The 14591-nt window shown below is 39.3% G+C and overlaps 1 protein-coding gene across 3 annotated transcripts in view; it reads right to left on the reverse strand.

Moving 5' to 3' along the window:
- Positions 1-3072: 3072 nt before the first annotated feature.
- LOC122829374 (E3 ubiquitin-protein ligase SMURF2-like) overlaps positions 3073-14591 on the reverse strand; it is a 57431-nt gene continuing 45912 nt past the window's right edge. For 2 of the 3 annotated variants that reach the window (XM_044113866.1, XM_044113864.1), the window contains exons 12-20: positions 13335-13548; positions 11087-11190; positions 10902-11016; positions 10605-10783; positions 8794-8931; positions 8562-8682; positions 8261-8462; positions 7603-7678; positions 3073-6279 (exon numbers count right to left, since the gene is read on the reverse strand). In XM_044113866.1, the coding sequence (XP_043969801.1) occupies positions 6180-6279; positions 7603-7678; positions 8261-8462; positions 8562-8682; positions 8794-8931; positions 10605-10783; positions 10902-11016; positions 11087-11190; positions 13335-13548 (1249 nt within the window). In that variant the 3' untranslated portion in view covers positions 3073-6179. The remainder of the gene's footprint in view (positions 6280-7602; positions 7679-8260; positions 8463-8561; positions 8683-8793; positions 8932-10604; positions 10784-10901; positions 11017-11086; positions 11191-13334; positions 13549-14591) is intronic. The other variant, XR_006370353.1, reaches the window with a different exon arrangement.

The following is a 14591-nucleotide window of genomic DNA, read 5'->3' on the forward strand; positions in this document are numbered from 1 at the left end:
ACTCATTGCATTGAAGTGTCTTTATTTACCAAATGACACAACAGTCAGACGTTCATAAAGACTCCATGTTTATGAAAGATGTTATGTCACTTTATGACAGATGTTGTCAGTCTTATGACAGATGTTGTCAGTCTTATGACAGATGTTATGTCACTTTATGACAGATGTTATGTCACTTTATGACAGATGTTGTCAGTCTTATGACAGATGTTATGTCACTTTATGACAGATGTTGTCAGTCTTATGACAGATGTTGTCAGTTTTATGACAGATGTTGTGTCACTTTATGACAGATGTTACGTCACTTTATGACAGATGTTAAGTCACTTTATGACAGATGTTAAGTCACTTTATGACAGATGTTAAGTCACTTTATGACAGATGTTAAGTCACTTTATGACAGATGTTATGTCAGTCTTATGACAGATGTTGTCAGTCTTATGACAGATGTTATGTCACTTTATGACAGATGTTAAGTCACTTTATGACAGATGTTAAGTCACTTTATGACAGATGTTATGTCACTTTATGACAGATGTTGTCAGTCTTATGACAGATGTTATGTCACTTTATGACAGATGTTAAGTCACTTTATGACAGATGTTAAGTCACTTTATGACAGATGTTATGTCACTTTATGACAGATGTTGTCAGTCTTATGACAGATGTTGTCAGTCTTATGACAGATGTTATGTCACTTTATGACAGGTGTTACGTCACTTTATGACAGATGTTACGTCACTTTATGACAGATGTTAAGTCACTTTATGACAGATGTTATGTCAGTCTTATGACAGATGTTATGTCAGTCTTATGACAGATGTTGTCAGTCTTAAGACAGATGTTATGTCACTTTATGACAGATGTTACGTCACTTTATGACAGATGTTACGTCACTTTATGACAGATGTTACGTCACTTTATGACAGGTGTTACGTCACTTTATGACAGATGTTATGTCAGTCTTATGACAGATGTTATCTCACTTTATGACAGATGTTATGTCACTTTATGACAGATGTTATGTCAGTCTTATGCACACCCCGTCAAATAAGGTGTGACCACACAGGGTAAATCAGAAATAATATTTTAAAATCTGTCCACATGAGATAAACTCGCTGATGACAGATACAAGGAACAGATCATTAAATTATGGGATGCATAAACCTAACAGTTTATGTTTAGCATCAATCTGTTATCAATCTGTTCTGACAACAGATTGATGTTTCAGAAGTAATGATCAAATTTACCTGCTCATGTTTTGAAGGCCGATCAGAAGAAGATGCACTGATGTCCTGCATGGCCTCATTTGAAAAACTCATCATGGATTCTTCTCCAAAACTCCCTGGAAAACAAACAATAAAAAAAGAATGAGTCAGTCTAATACTGCTAGCTTTCTTAAATTTGGCATGATTAGTGAATTTATTACTAACTAGTACTGTTCTCCCACCAAGACTAAGACGAAGAAGTCATGTCTGCTTTGGCTTGAGGATACACATGAGGTAAGAGACTTAAGACATCCAGGGAATCCATCTTAACAGGCTTAAAAGCAAAAGTGTCACAACTAGATCGGTGGCTTTAATAAATTACCAGATTCTCATTATTTCCACAAATTATCAACATTTGTGTTACTAAAAGTATTTGTTTATCCATCCAAATAATTAATTTTAGGTATTCCAGTAACGTCCATGACCACATGTGTGTAAAACAAACAAACTAGGCTCTACAAACATTTATGAGCTATTGGGTAAAATAGAGGACTATATAACTTTCTGCAGACTCCATAGCAACAAGATGAGCCTCAGACCAGCTAATGGAGGAATGTCGAGGTTCGGTCCCCAACAGCGACTATCTGCAACTTTTAGATGCGTTCCTCTTCTAAAACAAGGCTCACATGTTGTTTCGGTCACCGGTCCTGACGATTAAACACCTTAAGCACACTGACTGAGGGTGGTTGGTGTTTTAAAATGAAATAGAAAGGTGGACGTCATAAAGCTGCGTCTTTAGCTGGCGCACGTGTCAACAATAACAAAGATGGCGGGGTTTCTAACGCCCACTGATGTGTTTGCTCCGCATCCAGTGAACTTACAGCCTCATAAAACATTTTTTTAAGTTTTATTTACCTGAAAAGCTGCAACTCAGCAATGAAACAATCCTTTCAGTTATTAGCTACCGGAAGATGAAACGCAGCAGAAGCTAGGTTTTTGTTCCTCACTTCCGGCTCCATGGAGTAAAAGGTTACTTCTCTTTTTTCTATTGTTTTAAAGAATACTCTTATGCTTCTTAACTATTTGAATTTGTGGAGCTTTTTTATTTTTATTACCATTCCGATTCAAATAACTGTTTACTTACCTCCTCTCTCCTATGTGATCAAAATAGTAATCTTTTTGTGCGCTTGCTTGAGGCTTATGAATGACAAATGTCAAAACAAAAGCAGGAGCAATACCGCCATCTACTGGACGGAGAGTGAACTGAAACATGACATTTAAAAGGCGGTGTAAATTATTCTATATCTTTCAGAATAAACTGTTATTAAATAGTTACAAAAATTGGGAACCGTTGAGTTTTCTCTGTTGTACCTTTTTTTTAACAGGGAAAAGGAAATAGAAAACCTCGACAAGTAAAGATTAACCTTTAGCATTTTTTGCTAGCTAACCTAACGTGACATTTCAAATTCCAACATCTTAAGGTAAATTAAATGCACTGTAATAGCAGTAACAAAATATGTGAATTCATACCTTTTTTTGTTTCATATAAAATATAAACATCCAGCTGTGCTACATATAAGAAAAAGAGGATTATTTTGAGTGAAATAAAAGGTTGGTTTATATTTATCTGCACCATCAGATTGGTTAGTAACTTAAGGTGTCAGAGCTTTAACCTATATTCTATATTTTAGAACGATTCACTTTTAACGTCTCAACTAGAATTTCATAATACCTAGATAATTCAAACAAATCGCTTATGTTTTAGAGTGGTATGCTCTACTTAATTTCTAACAAGATTCAAAACAGTGAACGAAATCATCTATTTTTTTAGCTTCAGCACAAAAAAAAACAATAATGCACATTGTTCTATAAAACATACTGCTGTCGGGTTCAAACAGCATATTTTTTATTGCTCAGTGTTTTGCAAGGGTATAAGAAGTTTCTTACTTTGCGTCTTTATTGTCCTTATGTACAAGTGTAAGTTACAAACTCACAGAGCAGCTAATGTGGAAACTATGCACACATGTATACCATTAAAATAAATATAAAAATCAAAGTAAATAAGCCGTATAAATGTCTTAAAAAACAGTTTTGTTTTCTTTTTTCTTTCTTTCTTTTTTTTTGCTGAAATAAATCAACATTCCTAAAACTCACACCAAAAAATAAAAATTTACACATACACTTTGATTAATCAATCCAGCCCTACTGGGCCCACACAGACATGCAGGTACACAATGTTGCATTCAGGTTTTATTTGTTTCAAACCGCGGGGCGATGTGTGTACTAAACATTCAACGACTTGCTGTGGTTTGGAACAGGTAAACTATCAATAAAAAAATTAAAAAAAAGTTTTAAACAAAGCCTGCGTTTATGTTGAGTTGTTGTATCAGGATGTATGGGTTTGTTGCTATAAATGCTGCAAAATTCTGCACCAAAGGGGGGGGAAAAAACAGACAAAAGAATATTAAAAGGGCAGAAGTAGACAAACATACAACTGTGTGTGTGTGCAAATATGATTAGAATCCAATAAAAAAAAAAAAAACAGTCCAGTAACTATTCGGTAAATAGAAAGAAGTTTTAGATATTACATTTGAGCCTGCATATGGATACAAACAAACAAGAAAAAAGAAATTCTCTCAAACTACACAAGAATGTTCCGAACTCATCTGATATGGCTGCAAATAAATGTCTGCATATGAAATTCAACTGTGATAAGAGTATGTAAAAATTAGTAATCTGTAAAACAACGCAAACGTCCATCCGGTTAACAGTTTGCATCTAAAACTCAAGACTTGAACCAAACTTGACGCACAAGACAAAAGAAAACGACCTAAACTGTTTAGATCTTTAGTTTGTGACCTACAGGTTAATATTTGGATCATGGCCGCCGACGAGGGAGAGAAGGGGCTCCTCAATTTTAGGTTCTTCACATATTAGTCTAATGTAATAATAATAATAATAATAATAATAATAATAATAATAATTAAAAACAAAAGCTAACTTCACCTGAGAATGCAAAGAGGTCTGTGAAAGACATTAACATGCGTGCAATTAAAACCGAAAAAGAAAACAAGCAACAATATACAAAATAGCTATATCTTTGTACATATATACTTACAAATTACAGGTCTCTAGATACTTTCTAAATCTGCGTTTTAGCTAACATGGCTGCACACACACACACACTCACACACGTAAAAGGAAACATGATATACTTTAATCCAGACATGAGAGTGGCACTCCGGCCGTCGCTGCGCAGTTTGTAAAGTGCTCTGAAGTGTAAAGAGAGAGAGAGTCCAACGTTATGTGATGGGGAAACAAAACAAAACAAAAAAAAATGAACATTTTGTTTTTAACTTGTATCCCCCTGCACACTGCTGCAGACAGACGGGGCGGGTTGTTTCATCAGCTCTGCGGTTCAACAAACTAACATCTGCCTGCACACGGACACACACACAGACTAACACACACATGCAGGGCCTCGCAAACGATGCCGTAATGCCATGACCTTTGAACTTTTTCCACATCTTGGCTTGGTTTAACTAGGGCTGGGCGATATTTCTTTGAAATAAAACCCCACTTTTCTTTTTTCTTTGTCATACCTGATCGATTTTTTCCCCCCGCGTTTTTTTTTCTTAAAAAAAAAAAAAAGAATTACATTTTTCAAAAAGTGGCTTTTATTTCAATCATGCCTTCTGAAAGTCATATGACGGCGTACGAGAATGTTTGTTTGATTTGGAGACTGCAGTCAATATTAGAAGAATAAAGACGCAATTTTACCAGGAGAATGTCTTAAAATGAATTTAAAAAAAAGAAAGGAGAAATGGATCACAACCCAGCACTTTATGCACTCCTTCACGTTTTATTGTGAACAACCCGAATAAATAAGACCCCCACGTTTACAACGATCCTCTGCAAGCCTCCCTAAACATGGCTGCCACTTTGACCAACAGCCAGGAGGCCTGTGGTGACTCTGGAGGAGACGCAGAGACCAGCAGGTCGGGTGGAACAATCCGTCGCCGGGGGCAACCTGTATTTCCGAGCTAAACGAACTGAACATTTCGGGCTACTTGCAAAACCCAGAACCCCTCTCAGCTACATGGTGAGACACGGTGGTGGCAGCCTCATGCTGGGGGGATTTTTGGGCAGAAGAATATTTGATGAATGAGATCATTTGAAATTACAAACAGGCAGGAATTTAAGTTGTGTGACCCAAAAACACATGCAGGTGTACCTGATGTGAAATGGGGGTCGGTAAGGTTTTAGAGACGGAGGAGGACTGAATGTAAACGCACACCACATTTCACCGGGTTGTATCTAGAATAAAATAGGAATCATGTATGACTTTACATATTCATGTCTGCAATGCAACAAAACTGGAGAAAATCTAAGGGCTTCAGCAACGCAACGACTATGCTTTACGAAAAAATGCGGCCGCCGAAACGTTTCAGGAATTAAATCTGCTTTTTTAATAAAGATTAACAAAATGACTGCTGGTGAGAAGAAACGAATCGCTGTCTGAATTTAAAGATGGCATTTTAGAACGAGTAACTTCAAATGTGAACACTTTCCACTGAGGTAGGATGAATCGACGGCGCTCCAGCACCAGCTCTGCAGCCACGAGGAAGGGGAGGGTTAGGAGGAACGACGATTCGGTCACACTGCAGGCGGAGAAATACTTGGTCTTTGATCTTGTGTGTTTAAGGAAAAAAATTATAATTAAAGCAATTTCCCAGTAACAAAGATTCCTAAACTGAATTTGATCGATGTTCCTGTTTAGTCTGAATGCAAAAACAAGAAGTCCAACCATGGCAACGACGACTGTGCTGCCTGAACTGATGATGATGATGACGGAAGAGAGAAGAGGAAGACTGTAGGCCGGATCCTCAGAGAGGGGCGACCCAGCCGGCACGTTGCGGCGCCGATGACGTTTCATCAGAGTCCCGTACGTGCGATCCGGCGTGCGCGCGCTCACTCCACCGCGAAGCCGCACGTCTCCTCGATCGCCGTCAGTAGCTTGTCGTACAGTTTGTCGTAGCTCTCGTAGGGAGGAATGTCGATCCGGTTGAAGCTGGAGAAGAACGGAGGGGAGAAGACAGTCAGTGCGGCACGTTGCTGTAAAACTCTTTGAGGTCGAGAGGTTTTCATGTTTCCTGTCGGCGAGTTCAGTTTCAGGATGGCGGATATTTTTCAAGACGGCCACCGGTTTTTGAGTCTTTCAAACCAATTATTGCCGCAAAATGTGACCCACTTTTATGTCGTGGTGGACGGCCTTTATGCCACTTCATGACTTTTTGACTTTCACAACGTTAAAGTATTAATATGTTCCAAAGCCTGATACCAAAACCGAAACCGAGGACTTTGTAAAACTCAAACCAGACGTAGGTTGAGATAGGTGAGTGTTAGCTTCCAAGAATTAGCATTAGCTTCCAGTAATTCTTTGGGTGTTTAGTGGTTTAGTGTTACCTTATGCTATTTTTTTTTTTATATTTTAAGCAGGTTAGCATTAGCTTCCACTAATTCTTTGTGATTAGAATTAGCCTCCACTGTTTTTTTTTTTAGTGTGCTCAATTAGTGTTAGCATCTGCAAATTTTTAAAATGGTTAGATAGTTCAAGTTTTTTATGTGCTTTGTAGCATAGCGTTAGCTTATGCTATTACTTTTTATGTGTTTAATGGTTAATGTTAAGGTTCTTGGTCAGTAAATTAGTGGTCAGTGAATCTAACCAAACATATATTCTCCATTACAACCACGGTGGCCATTTTGAAAAAGGTCCACCAGGAGGAAAGAAAGAAAACATATAAGATTTCTATAGTTCAAATTACATAGGCTGTGTTTTGACGCCAAACACATTCAATTAATTGCCGGTCTTAATTTTAATCACGGTGGCCATCTTGAAGAAAATCAAAAAATTATCAGTAAATATGATTTCAAATTATGTATGATTGTACACGAAAGTGATCTGTTCTAAAAAAAAAATTAATAAATAAAAAATGGGGAAATTTAGAACAAAAATCCATTTTTCTTTGTGACCATGGCGGCCATCTTGAACTTCTCAGTGGCTAGCATATTGTTTTTAAACCAGAAGCCTCTGGGAACATCTGTGCCACATTAAGTTCTTGTATTCGCATGTGAAAGACTTTGTTAAAACATTCGATGCTCCACTAATTGGCATAAATAAATACCTGAACAACTAAACCTGACTGGAGCATTTTTACTTCAATCATTTGAACAAGTCTCCTCTGTAATCGCTTTTGATGGCTCTGACGTTTGAAGAAACGAAGCCGTAACTGATTGTAAATGCTCAATCGTGACCAACTGTAAGAAAACTAACAAAGACACATTTTGGAATCATGAAACATAATCTCCGCTCTCTGGCGGGCGTGCGCCTCACCAGGTGTGCGCTTTGGGCAGATTATTGGCGTTGGCATCAATCTGATGAATGGTGAAGAGTCTGGGTCCTGCTGCACCTGCAACCAAAACGTACAGTAGAACTGATGAGCTGCAGTGCAGACTGCAACATGCACTTTGTCCTGCACATATTGTTAAAACATTTATTTTGTCATAAATTTCAGTCTTCACAAGGGATTGCTGCACAAATCAGTGCTCAACGTCAATCAGATGGGCATCTTGAGATACTAACATCCAGCCGGCTTTCAGTTAGTTTTGACTCAACCATATTAAAGTTGCTTTGTGTGTAATCAGACCTGAATGAGACGTTTTGACTGGACTGATCTGAATTTAATGTGGACTAATTGTACATGTTTGTAAAGTTCCTCCAGATGGAATTTCTTGTAATTTGTCCGATCGTACAGTAAAACACCTGCTGTGTCTGGCCACTAGGTGGCGACAACGCTCACAAAAGAGCTTGTGTTTTTTCTCAACGTCTTTCAGTTTTTCTCATTTACCTTTCGGGTAAGTTATTAAAACATTTGCTGAATTAATGTAGAGATCTCTTTAAGAAGAAGTGCAACAAAAGCCAGCCAGGTGCTACATGCGGCTCCTGGCTTTCTGAAGCGATCTGCTGAAGAGCGGCGAGTGACGTTAAGCACCCTGTAAAGCCTTGAAGCCCTGCAGCGGGACTCTGGACGAGCCAGTAACAAACTGCAGCAGCCGGGCCCTCCTCTCCTCGTCGAACGACTCCACGGCTTTCCAGAACCACTTGACGATGTTGCTGTCTGGGGTGCAGTGCTTCAGCCGAGTGTTGGACTTCCAGTCGGCGATGTCGATCTTCCCCAGGCCGCACACGATCAGCTGAGAGCACAGACGTTGTGGTCACCGTGAAACGGAGCAGGTTTAGACAAACGAAAAGGATAAATAACGAACGAGACGCTCTTGTGGAGGCTGGCGTACCTCCAATTCCTTCTCGTCGAAGGCCTTGAGCAGGTGCTGTGGGATGACCTCGTTGAAGCCCTTCTGGAGAGCCAGAAACTGAGCCTCGATGCCATGGAGGAAACGCCAGTTCACGTAGAGCCTGCAGACGGGTCCGGAGGAGAACAGCGTTCACCACATTTCTCCCACTAACTCGGGGAAACTGAAGACGTGGAGCTTTGCGTGGCTGTTCCCTCCGCCAGTTGTTCTGTACCTGACATACTCCTTCTTGGTGTCCTCCGTCACCGGGATGCTCTTCCCGTTGGGCTTCAGCTCATGCGGGATGATTTCTCCGTAAGCGTTGTGCTCCACGCAGAAGGTGTGGTCCAGGACCCCAGTGATGTCATTGTCCCTGAGGAGCAGAGATTATTTGGTACTGAACTCGGACAGAACCGCTCCGTCTCTATGCTGATGAAACTGGTTTTTACTGTCATGTAAACATGCTGGTCTATTAGACATTATCCAGTCACATTTGCTATCAGAAACCCACTGCCAACAAAATACCAACAAAATTATAATCCCATTAAATTGGTGCATCTTCAATTCAACTGACAAACACTTTGTTGATCCCAAAGGGAAATTAAATGTAACTCAATTATTCACGTTTCTATAGAGTTGCTGTAGACACTGATAGCAGAGGGAAGGCATTATCTCCAGTAGCAGTCTGTGTTACAGTGAATCTGAAGACGCCTCTGACTGAAGACACTGTACAGTTGTATGCCAGGTTGCTGATTTTATGAGGAGTCATTCTTTGCACCATCGTCTCTAGTTGTTCTACAGCAGCACCCAGAACATAAGATATTTTATTATTTTACTATGATAAAATATCTTAAACCCATTAAAGCCGATAGTAAACACATATTTAATAGGTTTAAAAATGCTTTTACTTATTTTTAAGAAAAGAAAACAGAAGCTACGACCGGATCTTATTCCCATTTTTAAGATTTCCTTCCTATTATCTACTACTTTTATTTCATATTTTCAGGTAACTTGATGCAATCCTTCCAAATATTGTTTTAATAATGTTGTTTTCTTCAAATAGATACTTTTGGTGTCGTGTTGTTAACATTTTGTGAGGATGAGTTTAGATAAACAAAGTGTCAAATCCTGACATACAGCATCCATCCGTAGCTTCACTTAGTCTGAGTTATTGTTAAGCTGCTGTCTGTTTGCACCGACGGGTGATATTGAATGATTTGCTCATCATATTTACTCTCTAAATGTCCATGTTTAAAGATGTTAATTGCACCATAATCTCTCTGCTGTCCCACCTCAACTAGATACGGGATGATGGGAGACGACGGAAACATTTAACTTGGCTGCACTGAGCAGGTTTTAATTAGCTTTTTCAGTCTAAAAAAAGTTAAGTTTAAGTGAACTGGAACCATTAACTTAATTCAATTTGTCATTAAAACAGCTTTTTATTGTATCCAGCTTACATATGAGTGGATAATTGCTGCGTTACATTAACAGCTATTTTCCCACCTGTTTGTTTAATTGAAAACAATCTGCTGACAACAGGATCACCAGTTTGAATACATCAGCATTTACATAATCAAATAAATATTCATCTTGTGTCAAAATGTGATTAAAGTGTCAAAAAGCTTTGGCTTTTTTTCCCCACTGCTGCCTTTCTCAGCACCAGACTCGGCACCAGAGGGCGCTACAGTTAAAACTGTTGATTTGGTTTTTTGGGGGTTTTTTGTTAACCATTTCTATTTTTTCATTTAGATTTAGATTTTTTAACAACAATGTTAGAGAATGTGGACATTGACAAACTAGAGCAGCAGGAAATCTAAATTAATAGAATTAAAATAAATCAAAACAAAACAAGAACTAATGTCTGGTCCTGGCAACAACATTAGGGTAGAAGTGACCACACTCTTGTACTTCATTATTTTCTTCTTCTACTTCCCTTCATGAAAGCTGAGTAATAAGACTTCAACATAAGAACTGAAAAGCTTCAAACGTCCACATGTCTAGCAGTGGATGTGTGGACGGATTGAGAAATACGTCTCTACTTACAGGATCCAGACGAGGCTGTTGTGGAGGTCGGGGTCGACAGACTCCATGTCGTCCAGCGTGATTGGTTTCCCAAGCAGCTGTTTGTAAAACGGCAACGTGAAGCCTCCGTCGATGTAGTGGCCGTGAAACACCGCCATGCCCATGATGCGGCCCACAAAGTGGAAGTACGACAGGTGTTCCTGCAGGTTACGAACAGCGTTTACCTGGATCCTGATTGTATTTGCTCAAACGATATCACAAACGATGACGAAACCGAACTCAAAGTCTATATGACCAATACATCGAGATTATCCTTACTGGGTTGACAGCAGAGTCTGGGTTAATCTGTAGGGTGTAGATGTCGTCTCTGGAGTACTGGAACAAGCCGTAATATGGGTTCAACATCTCGTGCGACAGCAGGTATAACCATTCCCTGAAACACCGTTTGAGTCAGCTCGAAGTCTTTACGTCAAATCTGTTCATCGTCAGCAAAGACGACTTACCGAGCGACTCCTCCATAGTCCAGTCCCTCTTCTCCTCTGAATTTTATCATCAGTCTTTTCCAAAGATCCTTCGGACGCATCTTCATCACTTGTCGATACGACTCCTGAGGGTCAGGACGGACAGCAGAACCAGACAGTCAACTTAGCAAAACTTGTGTTACAATCAAACAAGCTCTGTGGGACACAGGCTGACGTTGTAAAATCATCTCACCTGGTTAAATGAAGGCTCAATGAAATATTGTTATTGAAAAGATTGGCATTTTGAATTCTCTAAAGAACGCTGTAGGACAAGTACTTATGGATGTCTGGAATGAAGACAGCAACATTCAAAAAGGAAGAAATTCCAGTTTTGGACTGGAAATGACTAACTTAATAATAAATTAAAATATGAAATACATGCCCAAGAATTTGTAAAAAAAAAAGAAAAAAAAAGAGAAAAAAAAAAGAAGTAACTCTTGATCTATTTAAGGTCGCTACATATTTTCGTACTTTTACAAACTTTACTGGCTAAGTTTGTGTGCATCCTCAAGCAATTTGGCTCGCATTGTATAAAAATGTAAATGTTAAAACCTTAGAGGGCATAAAGAGTTCACAGCTTCAAAGCTTTCAGCTCCTTTTTCAGCCCTTTGTGTTGAATTCTTATAGACGAGTTCTTGCAGTTTAGCTTTTTTTCTTCAAGCACTTGGAATAAACTTAAGCTAGCTTGTAAAGCTAAGTCTTGATTATCATAGTTGAAAATGTTGTGATCACTAAGAAGCAATAGCAGTGCTAATGACACCAGCATTTCATCCATGCTGGTGGAAACCTGCACCACTGGTTCCTGCTTGAAAACATCAGACGGATCCGCAGAGCAGGTCGGAGAACTTCCTCCTTCCACGTCAAAACGCGATGAAGTCATCGTTTTCAGAGATCAGCTTGTAGTTAAGAACTTATGTTTGGCCATGAACGCTCGCCACTGCTGTCTTCACTCCGCTGCTCGCCCCGGCGCCCCCCTCCCCTCCGCCTCACCCCGTTACTTCAGCTGCTGAAATCACGCAGAAGGAATGCCTCTGCCTCAGCTGAACTAATGACTGGAAGAGCGAGAAAGAAAGCGGAGTTATAGCGGCGCGGCGTTGTGAGAATCGAGAGTTTTCGGCTCGGTTTTGGAGATCAAGAGGCAGGTCCTCGCAAAAAGAAAATCTTAAAAATGCATGACACAGGGGGCTTGCACGGTTTTCCCACGGCAAAATTCTACGTTTTCAAAGCAAGTTTTCCATGGAGATGAAAACAATACAAATGAACTAAAGAGGACAGTTTAAATTCACTACTATATGTAATTTATTACCGTTATTAATAAGATATTGTGATGGTATTCTACACTCTGCAGCGCGGACAAGATCAACTAAAATGTAACAAAATGTTATGCTTTGGAACGTCTGACTCAGACATTTCAAATTCAACCCGTCTGGAAAAGTTACAAAAGTTATTCCTGTTGAATTTTCTGACATTAAGCAAATAGAAATAATTTTAGTAATTCTAACTAATACAGTTTGATTTGATTTAACTTCAAACAGTAAGAGAAATAATGTACTTATTTGTAAAAATGTCTTTTAGGTCTGATCTTGTGATTGTGTAATTATGTTATTTATATGAATAATTTTCATTTTGGTCTTTCCACATAATTATTTTGGTCGGTCTAATTATGGAATTTTTGATTATTAACTCTCCTGAAGTCTTAAGACACTTCGTCATTTGGCCTTCTTCAGTCTTTTATTCTGTAAAAACTGATCCCACATGCACTTTTACGAGGTTTTGTTTGTGGGTGGTTTCGGGAACTGACGGTCTGACACGACTTCCCCACTTTCCCGCTGTCTGACCGTGACATTTCCTGCACTCTTCCTCAGTTAAATGACCGATATTTTGCAAGTTTTTACTTTAAGTACTTTCTTGGACGGCTACTTTTCACTTTTACTTAAGTAAAAGTATGTTGAAGTAGTGCTGCTGTCACTAGAGCACAACGCCTGGCTCCTCTACACACCTCTGTTGGCATGGAACCATTTTCAAGGATGTCAAGCACCCGTGCGGTGATGCATAATGTAAAAATGCAGGTTGAATCACTTCTCCCTGGATATATTTATGCGTTTATTAAACAAATTTAGTTTTAAAGACCACCATTAAAGGTCAGGCAAAGCCTGTAGCTGAAAATCAGCATCCCTAAGTGCTTAGTGTTTAACAGACGTCAGTTTAGTCTTCTTTTTGTTCTTTTTACCTCGAAGATCTCCTCCCGGCTGACCTCGATGCGGCAGTGGCCGGCTTGCGGCTGCTGCTGTGAGAGCTCCTGCCGGAGGATCTTCAGCTTCTGCACCAGGTCTCTCTTGTACTTGGGCACCGTCAGACACTCCGCCTCTTCCGGCAGCTGAGCAGGAGACAGAGCCTGCGGAGGGACTCCGGGACCACCCTGGTCCTTTAGCTGTGGTGGATGACTGCAGGAGGAAATGAAGACAAATGAGGAAAGATAAGATTGTTTTACTCTATAAGGAAGAAAAAAAAAGAAAAAAAAAAGAAAAAAAAGTTGAAACCATTTCTTCCAGTTGTGACATCAAAAGGTGAATGTAATCAGGAGGGCCGCGTTTTTTTTTGTTTTTTCCTGTTTATCGCTCTAACTCCGGTGGATGTGATGGATTTGCGTGGACATGAAGAGAGGAGGGATGTGTAGAGTAGGGAATTCCCAGCCCTCTTCCTCTCATGTGTGCTTCCAACCACAGACCGGTGGAGTTTTGTCAAAAATTCCCTCGCTACCCTCAAACTCATCGCCGGTGTTAAAACAACAGCCCTTTAAGTCCTGCGGCGAATCTGATCCCGGGTCTGTGTGAGCAGGCGAGGCGCGCTACCAGACGTTCGGTAAATAGAGCCACCAGAAAAGAGGCAGAAAGGGAAATAAACCGAATAAGCAGAAACACACAAGCTGCCTCACAGCGGCCTGGTTCTCCTGGCCAACGCTACTTATAGAGTTGTGTTTTCTCAGCTCATCAGTATCCAGCAACGGTTTTCCTTTTTATATATATATATATATATATATATATATATATATATATATTAAAAAAATCCCTTTAAATCATTCTTCCAGCTGTTTCTGTCTCAACTCCATGTCGAATACTTCCCGTCTACTAGAAACTAAAAAAAAAAAAAAAAAAAAAAGGGTTTTGGTCACAGTTGAATCATCGAAGGTTCACTTCAATGTCTTTGTTCTGTTTTAAGTAACACAAAAAAAGTGGTTTCAACAAAATATTTCGGATTTTTTAATTGGCTGGTGTTCCTTTTTTCACAAATGGCTCTTTGGACCTTTGCACAATTAAAATAAATATATTAAGAGAAAAATAATAAGAACGTTAATGTCATAAAAAGTAATAATCTGCAGATTCTTTAACAGAGTAAAGAACCAGCTAATGTTTTTAAATATACCTGTAATATTAACGCAGGTTTTAGCAGTATTTTCAAGAAATAATGGCGCTGACTTTCCACTACA

The sequence above is a fragment of the Gambusia affinis genome, linkage group LG04, assembly GCF_019740435.1.
Source record: "Gambusia affinis linkage group LG04, SWU_Gaff_1.0, whole genome shotgun sequence".
Classification (NCBI taxonomy): domain Eukaryota; kingdom Metazoa; phylum Chordata; class Actinopteri; order Cyprinodontiformes; family Poeciliidae; genus Gambusia; species Gambusia affinis.